This window comes from Mya arenaria, chromosome 13 (genome assembly GCF_026914265.1).
Source record: "Mya arenaria isolate MELC-2E11 chromosome 13, ASM2691426v1".
Taxonomy (NCBI): Eukaryota; Metazoa; Mollusca; class Bivalvia; order Myida; family Myidae; genus Mya; species Mya arenaria.
Window position 1 is genome coordinate 42,348,203 of NC_069134.1, and position 13,930 is coordinate 42,362,132.

At 33.3% G+C, this 13,930-nt stretch overlaps 1 protein-coding gene across 3 annotated transcripts in view; it reads left to right on the forward strand.

Annotated features, from left to right (window-relative positions):
* LOC128214379 (AP-3 complex subunit delta-1-like) overlaps positions 1–12,930 on the forward strand; it is a 40,614-nt gene extending 27,684 nt beyond the window's left edge. For all 3 annotated transcript variants that reach the window (XM_052920804.1, XM_052920805.1, XM_052920806.1), the window contains 12 exons: positions 221–297; positions 670–832; positions 1,343–1,492; positions 2,281–2,433; positions 3,015–3,188; positions 3,705–3,752; positions 4,243–4,380; positions 5,522–5,662; positions 6,161–6,246; positions 6,668–6,792; positions 9,145–9,224; positions 9,391–12,930. In XM_052920804.1, the coding sequence (XP_052776764.1) occupies positions 221–297; positions 670–832; positions 1,343–1,492; positions 2,281–2,433; positions 3,015–3,188; positions 3,705–3,752; positions 4,243–4,380; positions 5,522–5,662; positions 6,161–6,246; positions 6,668–6,792; positions 9,145–9,224; positions 9,391–9,492 (1,437 nt within the window). In that variant the 3' untranslated portion in view covers positions 9,493–12,930. The remainder of the gene's footprint in view (positions 1–220; positions 298–669; positions 833–1,342; positions 1,493–2,280; positions 2,434–3,014; positions 3,189–3,704; positions 3,753–4,242; positions 4,381–5,521; positions 5,663–6,160; positions 6,247–6,667; positions 6,793–9,144; positions 9,225–9,390) is intronic.
* The last annotated feature ends 1,000 nt before the right edge of the window (positions 12,931–13,930 follow it).

A 13,930-nucleotide genomic window follows, 5' to 3' on the forward strand; every position in this document is an offset into this window, starting at 1 on the left:
CATTAGGTGCCCATAGCAGAGAAAAGAGAAGTCAGTATTTCCCAGATAGGGAGGACATTTCACAAAATTGTCACAAAGCTGCAGTTTGTAATGTTGTTGAAGTAACAGAAGTGTTGAGTGAAAATTCTCCTGTTTGACATTGCTCCAATCAACCAATTGTCTAGTATTTAAGCACTTTCTTGTATGATCTATGTTCAATATTCTGTATTTGTTTCCACAGGGTGCTGAAGCAGTTTCGGACAAAGAAGATGGAGGTGGAGACGAGCTGTACAAAAAACTGGACATTGACCTTGATGAGTGAGTTATATGCCTTGAATCTTTGAAATTTATGCTTGAGGTGAAAGTGTTGGATAAAGATATAAATAAAAAAAACATTCACCCGTCAACTTTGAATCTTTATTGGGAAGATTAAAAGAGAGGGTGGCCTGTACAATATTTTGTTTATTGAATTAGATTGTTACCTGCCGTTGTAGATCTAAACATGTAGTAGGCTGGAAACAAACTGGAAAGAATGAAAGTATTAGACACATAAGAAAAAATATAAATGTTTTTTTTTTTAATTTTAGATTTGTACATAATCATGTCACATAATTTTGTTGCCTAAAACAAAAAATAAACTCGTTGACTCGACACTTTAATCATAAAGGCAATTTATTCTTTCTTCTTCAGACCACTTAAGCCAGGTGATATGTTACCAGTTCCTACACACCGTATAGTGTCAGACCACACCCTTCCCGAGGCCACAGAGCCGGAAGAGGGACGTAAACACCGGAAGAAGGACCGCGGGAGTAAGAAGGAGAAGAAGAAACGGAAAGAGGATAAGACGGATAAGGTAAATGGAGTTGAGATCAATTATCTGTTTTGTCAGGCATTTTGTTTTTAGTAGAATCTTTATAGTAGGTAAGATGGTACAATCAAAGTGATACTTGTATTTAAAATCAATGCATAAAAATGTATAACAAACATAAATTTTGAGTGATAAACTTTTAACTATTAATTAAATAAATCATTTATGGAAAATATTAATAAAACTGATAAGAAGATTGTAACCATCTATTTAATAGCTGAAAACTCACAAATATTAAACGACTGGTGAGTCCTTAAAGATTTTCAATGATCAACTATTGTCTCATACGGTGAAAATACTGTGTTTTCAGCACCTTTCTTTAAATTACACTTTTTTGTATTGATTTATACAAAAGGCAAAACATTGTGACAGAATATTCTTGAATTGACTTCATTTCTTTCTTTCTTCAATCATAATTTCTGTAATTCATTAATTTTGGTTTGGTCAAGTGGTAAAAGTTTTAAAGGGTTTCAACAACCTAAATGAACCTTCCAGAAGAAGCATAAGAAGAAGACCAAGGCCACTCCTGATGAGCCCAGCCTAATGATGGAGGACCATGAGGAGATAGACGGGGATAACACCCCCCTCACCTCACCCCGCAATACACAACCTCCTACACAGGTCGGGGAGGAAAATGGGGAGAAGGTGGGTTGTTGGTTAATGCTTAACTATAACTGATACATACAATGTAATAGCGGGCAAAACCCCTCCCCTTTCCTTGCTTTGCCATGCACAACCTTTGGCACAGGTTCAGAGTGTGTATACAATGTGATAAATTATGTCATAAATGCTAGGTCGGAAGGCAGCGTTTTGCATCGAATGAAGAGTTAAAACAAAGATAACTTTTCTTTTTCTTCACCATTTTAAATGAAACAAAGGGCAGTTTATGCTTCTTAAAGAACCCAACTTCGTTTTATTACTGGAGTTTGATTAGGTGGTTAGTTTCCTCACTTTGAAGAACCTGTTTTTAAAATAATGTTTTGACTGTGCTACATCAGGCGACAGTTTTGTGAAAATGTTTGTTAAAGTGTTTTAAGAAACTAAACTCTAATCCAAACTCTGGTCAAACACCAAAGGCAGGGCTCTGTAAGTGGCGTAGTCTGCACCATGTTTCATTTACAATGGTAAAGTTATCTTTGTTTAAAGTCCTCATTCAAAGCAAAATATTGACTTCCGATAAAAGATTTATGAAACAATTTATCATGTGGTATTCACACACTGAGTTTAAGAGATTTGAAAAAAGTTGGTTTTGAAATTAAATGTATTGTTCATAGATTTTTATTTTATTAAAAACAAATGCTATTTTAATCTATCTATACTATCTAAAAAGATGTTAGTTCACAAAAGGAGACAAATCTAGATATAAAATGAAGAATTTGAAATTTTCAAAGCCATTTTATATTGGCTTTAACATTTTTATGTCTTTTCTGCAGATGAATGACCTAGATTTCTGGTTGTCTGGTAAGGATGCAGCCACTCCCTCTGAGCCCTTGCATGGGGCCATAATGGTCAGTGAAGTGAAGGTCACACCCCTACAGGACCTCTCGTCAGACGAGGGGGCCAAACCTGATAAACCTGATAGCTCTGTAAGTTGGTTTTTGTGTATGGTTAAATTAAAGCTGCTATCAAATAATGTGGGCTTGATTCTGATAAAAAAATCACGCTAGATTTTGTTGCCTTAGTGGAAACAAGGTTTTAGTGTATTGTGAGAGGCACCCAAAAGTTCACCAGTCAGAGACCTCTTGGGTTAGGCAGGCTTCTTTACCACTAGACCAACTCAACTTTTAGATGACTGTCTACTGTTATTTGTCTTGTCACTAGTATGTTTCTTGTTTTTAAAAGCTTATTTTAAACACTAAGATCATAAGAAATGCTTTTTGCCAATGATATAACTATCAACAGTGAACTTATGATCAGGCCCCAATTTCTCGAAACTTCTTTAGCTAACAGGCTTAAGCAGCTTATTTCAATAAGCCATAATACTACTTAAATTAAGTTTTGATAATTGAAAAATGCTTAGTTGTGTTAATCATAAAGATAATTCCTATCTTAAGTAAAAAAAAAAACTATAATAGAAGTAAATATTATGTAATTTATTGAAAAACATAAATATTGAGCTTAAATAAATCATGATATAAAGGACATATTTAACCCCAAAATTTTGTAGACACATTCCAAGAAAAAGAACAAAAAGGAGAAGAAGGAAAAAAAGGAGAAAAAAGAGAAGAAATCCAAGAAGTCACGCCTCAGGGCTGAAGGTTACGAGGAGACTGGGGGGATAACTACGCCTTCACAGGAACAGGTGCCCCCTGCACAGGCTGACACACCTGTAAATGTAAAGGTAAGTGTAGCTCTATGGTAAAGCCCAAGGGCGGAGGGTTATTGGGAGACAGGTTGGATAACTAATCCTTCACAGGAACAGGTCCCCTAGCACAGGCTAACACCAGTTAATGTGAAGGTAAGTGAGGATCTATTGTTATGCATGAAGGCCCAGAGTTATGAGAAGACAAGGGGGTAACTACACTTTCCCCAGAGGCCATCACAGCTGTCAATGTTTAAGCATTTGTGGTTGTGTGATCATGCCTGAAGGTGAATGCTTGACAATCTCATTACAGTACAGCTTCTAACTCAAATAAACTCAAGCGCATGTCCGTTGTCTTGAGAAAACCATTGTGAGTTTCCAGCATGTGACAATACTTGCACCGCTTAAGATCAAGCGCAAAATTTTATTCAAATGTTTCTTGTATCACATAGATGAAACAGTCTAGGATATGAAGTCTCAGATTAAATATTCTCTGTGCCTTCACCAGAAAAAAATGTATGTCACACGTTTCTTATGTGTTTCTTTTCATTTCAGCCAATGTCCAGTTACAGGTTACTGGCTGAGAATGCTACCATTAAAATGGTAGGTAGTAGATTTTCACATGTTTCTTTATCTGCTCATCAACCTTATTTAACCATACAGTATAGAAATTATACTCCTCTCATGTCATGTTGAATGTGTGATTGACATATGGGCATCTTCATTTGTTGTCTGTTACTTATTAATTGCATTTAAAAGTTATTCAATAGTAAACAAAGCTCTCACAGGAAGTTTCATTGTGATGCCAGTGTTGTTGTTTTTTTTACCAATTTGAGGCCAAAGTTTAGCCCCATTCTCAATGTTAAAACATGATCTTTTTTCCCTTTTTTAATTTCCGTTTGTAAATGATTTTTGTGATCTTTTCTGACTATTTTTGAAGGCAGTCTTGTTTATTTTAAGGCAAAACTGGAAGTTCCCATTTTTTGTTAAAATGACACATTTTTCCCGATCATAAAAGCCCTGACCACATTCCCAAGAAATTGGAAAAAAACACTTGGGGCTCTTGTGTAAGAGATAGTTTCTTCCATTTTAGACGTGCGAGACTCGCGTCAGCCCCCAGCGTGGAGACCAGGTTGTGCTATCTGTTGTGTTCACCAATTTTACTGCCAACATCATCAAGAACCTTGAGTTTAACGTCATGGATACACTCAACACCAAGCTTGATAGAGGGGTATGTAGATTTTAACCAGGTCTGTCATTCAAGAGGGAAAGTCAGGGTATTGTCATAATATTGGTGTTGTCATGGAAGACAGTGCAGGTGTTGTCGTGGTCATGTTAGAACTTTAATATTGGCCATAACTTGTACATGATATCACCATTAAACTTGGAACAAATGTTCACTGAAAAAATATACCTATTACAATACGACGTGTAGTAAGTCTCATAACCCTAGCTGAAACAGTTGTCAAGGGTGAGAGTGGTCTAGTGGTATAGGTGTCCGCCTCTCACCCAAGAGGTTGTGGGTTCGATCCCCACCAGGGGTACTTTCTCATAGCTTCTCAAAAAAAGGACACAGTACTGGTTTCTGCCCAGGAAACGGACTCGAGAGTGATTCTATAAGCTATTAGCTTTCGTCACAATCGAGCTAAAAAAAATTAGTATAAACCAAACAGTTGTCAAGTTAAACTCCTTATATTGAGAAAAATGGATGGTTGTAAGTCTCCTCTTGTAGTGCTGTTGTCTTAAAGTGGGTTACATTAAAAAAAAATGCATTGAAATAATTCCCTTGAATATGTATCTACGTACATCTTGTATAGAGTGATGTGAGGAAATATTGATCATAAATTGTCAGTTTATTTCCTATTGAGCTTTTTCACATTCAGAATGTGAGAGTCGTATTTCATTGAACATATGATGCATTCTGAGAGGTTTTTACCCTTAAAAGGGGCACGGTATAGTTTTAAAAAATGTTTTTAAATTGAATGCATTATTATCAAAACAATAAAAAAGCATATGAATTGTGTAAAGATATTAGAAAATATTTATAATAGCCTTTATGAGTGTTTTTTTTAATTATTGCATCATGGTGACAAATTCCTCAAATGGAAAAATGCTTAAATATCACTAATATTTTATATCGGTACACAAATCTTGTTTTTTGTTTTCTGTAAATAATTGAAGTCAATGTAGTTAAACATAATAATACATTAAAAATAAAAAGAATAATTTTGCATCAACTTATATGTTTATTGTGCCCCTTTAAAATTGTTATTTGCCTTCAGTAACATTGGAATCAGTATGCATATATATTGGATATGACAATGCATCAGATACAATTATTTACACATCTAGACAATTATTTACACTTCTAGATGGGTCATTCGAACCATGATGCAGTGCCGGTGCCGTTCGTTCTTCCTCCTAGTGTTAGCAACGAGGGACAGTTTGCGTTCAACGTTGACAGTCTCTCACAACCGTCAAAGCTACGCGGAACTCTGACTTATATGGTCAAGGTGAGAAACAGATTATTAAATATAAGTTGCCATTGTTTAGTGTAAGGAAAAAAAATATAAATACAAAAATAATAAAACTGTGGTTTTAGAAGTATGATGAATAACACATTAACACATGAGAGTGCTCCAGCCAGGTTTTGAAAAGGGCTGGGTATGAGGTCTGATTGGGCACTTTTGATGTGCATTGAATGAGCCTGAGTTGGGCACTTGCCAGGTCCTATTCTTATTGAATATTGTGTATGAGTTGGTACTACTTTCAATACTTATTTGTTACGAATACCTCTGACAGCTGTAATCTTGACTTTAGTGCCAAAATTATGTATATTTAGTATTTTATACTTATTTCTGAAAATTGACTCTGTCAAACAAAAGGGAGTAGCAAGATGTTGTAAAATGGTAGGAGGGTGCTGGAAAAGGGCAGCAGGGTGCCACACCCTGCTATTTAGGCCTAGCTGGAGCACTGCATAATAATGTAAACTTATAATGGTTACATTTCAGATGGATGATGGCTCAACACATGAGAAACTAGACTTCCGTCTCACCCTTGACTGTAGCTCTTTCATAGTGGCTGTCCCCTGTAAAAGGTAGGGGGTTGTCAATGTTAGATTGTCACTTATTTAGAAAAAAACAAACCATGGTGTTATAATAGAGTAGATGTCATTGGTGTGCTCTCTTTGTGCAAAGACTTTTAAAGTTTTAGCAATAACATGAAAAATTAATTTAATAGATATTTGCATGAAATTTACAGGCATAATAGACGGTGTATAACCTTGACTCTGGCTTTAATAAATGTTGATTTATGACCCCAGATGAAATGAGAAAACTTTACAATGGTTAAATGTTAGCATCCATTTTTTGGCCATTGTTTTAAGTAAAAGAAAATAATGATCAAATTAAATATTTATATCGAAAAGTACTTACTAATAGTGTTCAACAGTTTTCATGGAAAATTTTAATACCTATGAATGTAAACAATATGATAGATGTTTAACTCTTTATTTTCAGTACTGAATTTGCATCCCTTCTCGGCTCAGGAGATTTAACGGAGAAGGGAACTATAAAATGTACTCCAGTCGATACAAACTTTGATGGAGCTCTTCTTAGAATTTGCTTTTACAATCATTTCAAAGGTAACTTACATGTTTGTTTGTTTTGCATGTTATCGTAAAAAAAATTATCAAGTTTTATAAGGGCAGGAAGTAACTAGTTTTCCTCCTCACTTTTCTCTACTATTTATCATACATTTAAAGGGATACTCTCATGTTTTGTAAAATTAACTTCTTTTTAATTACGAAATGAAGTGTGGGAAATCATTAGGAGTGTTAAAACTAAGATTCCAAAAGCTGGAACCCTTCAGCAAATGTTGATACTTGCTCAGATATTGTCTGAATTCCACAATATTCATAAGAGTTAATAATAGCTTTGAGCAATTCATTGTTGGTTATTGACATTATCACGCGATGTTTTCAATGTATTGTTGAAAGGTAAAAATATCCCTCATTTTTGTCATTAATAAGACCTGGTGGCCTAGTGGTTTGGGCGTCAGTCTGCTTTCATTTCTACTTGACTTTACTGGCATGAGTTTGCACCCCACTAAAACCAAAATACTGTCTTACTGTAATTGTATTTTTTTCTTCAATTTCTATATTAGAGGGTAAAATAATGATGGAAAACAAATTTTCGGTCCAAAAACATGAGCGAGTCCCTTTAAGATCATTATGTTATCTTGTCTGTTGATAAGGTGTCGGATGTTAAATAAGCTTGCCCATAACGCTTAATTCTAATGCTTGGTGAAGTAACTTCATTTGAAAGGGTAATGGTTTCTGATTACTAATATGATGAAATAAATGTCTGAAAGTACATAACAGATACAGTTATCGCAGTTTTTTTTTTTTTTTCATTTATTTCAACAAAATCGGACGTGAACTGACCTTTCTTAAATCAAAATTGAAATCCAACAGCTTGTTTGTAATTTTATTGGGAAATATATTCTTTCTCTACATATCAAACCCTTTCAAATGCAAATTAAATAATATGAGGTCACCAGGCATCCAAATTTCACGTAATTGTGTCTGGGATACCTTAAAGCTGCACTCTCACAGATTTACCGTTTTGACAACTTTTTTATTTTTGTCAATAAATGATCCTAATCTGCATAAATATCTGCAGATCAGTGATATAAGACTGCTGACAAAAGATCAGATTGCAGATTTTTTTATTTCCTTTCGAAATTAATGTCTTATGGCCAAAAGCGTTACTAATGGTTTAAGAAAAATGCATAGAACATCAATTTTTGAACTTCAATATCGAGGTGTGAATGCGAAAAGGTTCTCAGTGAGATTTAAATAAAGAAGAAGATAGAACCATTTTGCTTCCACCCCTCGATATGAAAATCCGCGATCTGATTTTTTTGTCAGCTGTCTTATATCTCTGGTTTCCATGCATTTTCGCATAAATTGGCTAATTCCAAGGCCCCCAAAAAAGTTGTCAAAACATTCAGTCTGTGAGAGTGCAGCTTTAAAATAAAACTGGTCACTTATAGTACCATTAAAATGATAAATTATTCTCCTCATATTATCTGTTGTTGGCAAATGTTCACAGAAACATACTTCATTTCATATGTTCATTTAGCTGAGTTTGTTTTTCGAAAATGCAAAATCAACAAATTTTAGTGCCCACAAAAATATGTATTCAGAAAACCATGATTTTTTTTGCCAAAGAATGTAAATGATTTTGACATTGAACCTAGAAATCTGGTCTTTGGATGGTAATTGCGTGCAATATGAACAATATAGAAGTGAAAGGTCAAACATGAGATGAGATTAATAACTACTTCAGTTTATACTTTGGTAATTTTCATTTGAGTGTTTTGTGGCCAAACTGTGCAAGGTACTTAATTTTTAAGTGCTGTGGCTGGAGTGAATGAAGCTGTTGGAAGTCAGATAAAAAAAAGTAGTGCTCACACTTAATACACAATCGAATACTCAGTATGATTTGATATAGTGCCCTGTTTGCAGATGTATCAGTGGTTTTAAGCAATTCCACTGAATTTGTGTAATTCTAGCATGTCTGTTCTTTGAAGTAGAAATATTGTTATAGTATTAATCTCCTATGTTGGTGAGACTAAGGTATTTGAGACTTAACCTTTTAGCATATCTAAAAAAATGTTTAAGATATACACATGAAACTTGGTCCTTATATTCACTATGATGGTATGCACATAATAATACTAAGTCACATATTCATATTAAACTTGGTCCACATGTTCACTAGGATAGTATGTACATAATAATTAAGTCGCATAACTCGTGCTTAAATATATAAGAGTTATGCCTCTTTAAGGCCTTAATTTCCTGAGAAAATTTAAAAGCATTGTCAGTGCTTGTGTTAGTTTTCAAAGTTTGCTATGAAGAGTTTAAAATCTTTAAGAATTGTCCATATATAGCCACATATTTATTGCTATGTTTACTCTCTTGTTTCAGTTGTTGAGAAGGTGGAAGACAGTGCCTCACTGTACGGACGGTCAATACAGGGTCAACACCTCTGTCTTCTAGTCAAACATGTAGGTGCTTTACTCAATATAATAACCATTATACTTGTGTTTTCAAAGAATGAAATGCTTAAGATAATCAAATATTTCTTTTGTTTTGATAAAAACTTGAAATACGATTACTTTGTCAAAAATTGTGCATAAAGTTTACCAAAAACATGTTTCTCATTATTTTCAGGCCAAAGGTGAAGTCACAGTCGATGGAAAGTCTTCAGATGGCTCACTTCTTTCTAACGTTCTCGGAGAAATCAAGACCGTTTTAACGTCCGAGGTCTTATAGCATCGTCACGCAATAAAGGCTCTTCCTACTGTATAGGGTCGGCATGCAGTCTGTGTCTCAAAACATTGTTTTGGACTTCATATTTGTGATAGCCATGCAAACATTGGCAACACACGGAAAACTTTGTGATTTCATGCAACTCCAATTTGTCCATCCATTATATAGATTATATAAACCTTATAAGATACAAATGTATATTTTTGCAGCCAGTTGATTAGTTAAATCTTTGTTCTTGGTTGATTGGAATTTGATTTGAAGCCATTTATTCGTACATAAATTGTTCTGATAGTTATGAAGTTGAGGTTTTGTGGGCTTCATTTTTTACAAAGAATTTAACTACACATTCTTTTGAAATGTTCTGTTTCAGTACATCGCTTTCTATAATATGTAGTGATGTTCCGATGATCGATTATAATCGAAAATCGATTGGTTGGGTCTGAAATTGGCGACAATTGATTGTATTTGGTTATAATCAATCATCGAGAGAAAAAAAATAAAAATGATTAGTAAGTGTTCAGATGTTATCTTTAACAAAATGGCTGATGAGTGCCACAATAAGCAAGAAAATGAACTATTTTTATACAACAACACTAAATAACTTCAATTATAGACATAACGTATACAGTATGCATATAATGATTTAGAGTTTAATACTGTACATGAATACAACTACAATTCAGGTACTATCTAGTATTTAAAAAAACAACGATTGTACTATCGATGATAAGTTACTTGTGTGAACCGACGATTCCCAACACTAATTATATGTTATCATATTGCTACATTGTTAGTGATACTTTTAATTAAAGAGCGGAGAAGGCATTGCAAAATGTTCTAGGTATTTTTGGCTTTTCAGTTGAGGTATTGTGACATCTTTGCATCGTCATTGGCCTTTTATTATGCAAAAAGAACTGTATTTCCCTTAACTGGAATTAATATCAAAATATTATCATGAAACTTAGTACACATGTTACCAGCAACACATGTATAGCAAGGCCCATAGCTTTAATATTTGTATAAGAAGTATGCCTCCTTTTGACGGAAAACAGACAAGAAATGTTATCCGCTTGCCATGAAGGAAGTTGCATGGAGAAACATTACCAAAAAGATTTAATTTTTTGTTTTAAATGACATGAAATATCATATGTGTATTTATTTGCGAGGGACTGTCATTTTTAACTGTATTTTTGTGTAAAATATTCATAGTGCTATTGTTTCAAAACTTACATTTAATTTGTTATGTATTTTAGAACAAATTCATGCGGAATATTGCTTTGATAAACGTGCAATTCGTTATTATAAGGTCACATTAAAGGAATAGATTGTTTGGCCAAACCCGACTGAATTACAAAAATACCAGATGTCTTCTGACCTCTTTGGTCTTAAAGGTGAGGAAGTAAAATAAAAAGCAAACAAAAAACCTTCCTACCAACCCATCCATAAAAATGTGGGTCAGGTTTGGTCAGACAAAGTATGTTTTTTAAGTGTGGCCCAAGAGTGCTGTATAAATTGGTTTGCATATTACTCTTCTATTCATGCAGAATGATGTAATACGTACATGGCATTGTTAATTATCAACAATTCTTAACAAATTGAAAAAAAAATCTTGTTACTGATGTAAATGTAACTTCTAATGTATGTATAATCGAAGATTTATTTCATTGATTTGATTAAAGGTGAAGAAATAAACAGCTTTTCACAGTACTAAATGTGGATCTAATTTGATGTGAATAAATTGTTGTTTTCTTTATGTATCTAAGTAAGCACTTTGAGCTAAAGATTCATTGATAGTTACTTCTAACAGTATGTGTTTGTCCGGTTGTGTTTCATTTTCTATTTTGCCTTACAAACGAAAATAAAAAAAAAAATGCCCAAATAACTAATATTGCTTTTCTGAAACAATATATGGGACCATTTACAAATATTCATGCTACTGTAATATAATTTTATTCAAGTGTATTACAGTATGTAACCAGTAATTATGAATATACTATTGCACTTATAGAAATATTTGGACTCCATTAAAATACTCAGAGGTAACAAATCTCTTTTTGAATAAGAAACAAAGCAATACAAATGTACATTTTTATCATCATCAATACATTAAAGCATCTTTTATTTAAAAAACAATTAATAGTAAGGTTTATGTTTTATTATTCATTCCCCAAAAAACTTGTTTAATCAAATTCAAAATATATGAATGTTGGTTGAATACCTTAACATCTCAGAAATTAAAAAGAGTTAATTTTCTTTTTAAAGTTAAAAATAACGACATGTGCAATTAATTTTGTAATTTTTGTTTTTGTTTGTATTTGTTTAATTATTTGGGTCAAGTGGAAATGAATTTGTGAATAAATACTGAAGAATGTTTTAAATTTGTGAGGGTTTATATTTTTGCGATTTTTGTTTGAAACAATCTAATTTGATTATTTAACAATAGCATCACAATTTTTAACAATGTGAAAGTGGTCCAAACCAAAAAATTGCAAGAAATACCTAGCAAAATCTGGTTTATTTACAGTAGTCAGATGAGTGCCATGTGCTGTTATACATATATATAACAGTTATACTTATAATATGTTGGACAAAAAAAGTTAGAAGTCACTTGTAAAATTTATATATAACTTCAGCACACTCATCTTGAAATAAACAGAAAGAAAACAACAACAAAGAATGCTTACAGGGATGATAAAAGTACAGGATTAATTGAGAAGTAACAATTTCAGACTATCCTCAAGTTTAGAGTTGCTGCATTGTTTTTTTGGGGCAGGATATTTGCATTAAAAATAATGAGACATACCTTGAAATGGATAAAGATTGCATAAAACATATTATAAACAAGCTCCAAGCTGTTTAACACTGGTTAGGGTCTGAATCCCTCGTACTCATACTTTTTTTTTCCGAATTGAGATTTTGGTCCATTATTCAAACATTGCTTGAAAATAGAAATGATTTTTAAAGTGACACTCTTTTTCAAAATCAAAACATATACATGTTTAACCAACATAAATTCGGTATTCTTCATAAGAATAATTGTTTTCGACATTTATCAATTCCTTTTGGTATGTTAAAACATTTGTATGAATTGTGGTAAATCTTGTTTGGGAGTAAGAGTGCATCTTTTAACAAGTGAACCTATCAGAAGTTTTCAGTTGCTTAATTAAAGTTGGGTGAAGAAATTATATGCATAAGATACTTGTCTTAATAAATCATTCTTTACTTTTTTGTTGGGTGTATAAATGATATGCTTTGATGTTACACCTGATTTTGAGAATTCTTTTGTGAGCAATGGATGTTGACTGTTTGAGATGTACATGCTTGAGTTAATTAATGTTACAATCATGTTTAAGAATTAATGTTACCCATGTTTATCCTGTCATGTAATTATGCTGTTCAATGCTTATTTAATGAAAGAAATAAATACTAGATTTATACAGATTGAATCTTTCTTTCCTTTTTTTAGCTTGACTATTTGAAGAATAAGGAGGCTTTACTACTCGCCTCAGCATTGGCGTCAGCTTTGGTGTCCGGTTAAAGTTTTAGGGCAGGTTGGCATTTTCACTTGTAACTCCAATACCCTTCATTCAATTCACTTAATACTTCACACAGTTGTTCAGGATCATCACACAATGAGGTTACATTACTCCATATTATCCTTAAAACAAATTATGGCCCCTGATTGACTTAAGAACTTGGGTAAAAGTTTTATTGCAGATTCAAGTTTTTGGGCAAGTTGGTAATTTTTATTATTTACTTCTATACCCTTTGCACAATTATTGACGACCATTTTACAATAAGGGTTAAAGTCCAATTTAACCCTTAATACAAATTATGGCCCTTAATTTACTTTCAAGGTCAAGGTCACTGTTACTATTAATAGAAAAATGGTTGGTATTTAATGACTTAAGTTTGGATCAACATATTGTGACCGAACTTGGTATATATGAAGAGATAATCGAGACTGTTTATGGAATTGTGTTTGGGGCCCCGATATTCAAGGTCAATGTCAATGTTACTAAAACTAGAAAAAATGTTCAGTACTGAATAACTTAAGTTAGGGGCTGACATATTGTGATCAAACTTTGTGTATAGGAAGTGTTATGGAGACCTTTCATGTGATTGCCTTCTGGGTCAAGGTCATTGTAACTAACAGTAGAAATACAGTTGGTACCGACTAACTTTAGTTAGGGTTGACATATTGCGCCCAAACTTGGTATATAGAAAGGATTTATGGAGACCTTTCATGGGATTGTGCTTGGGGCCGCTAGAGTCAAGGTCACTGTTACTAAAAGTAGAAAAAGATAATCTCACAACGAAGGCTGAAGTACTTCTGCCAATCATTGGAAACATGGTTTAGTCGCATTGCGGCGTTTCTAATATACTTTTTAATTTGTCTTTTTATTGCTTTTGACGGGCACACATAACATCAGTATTGTAT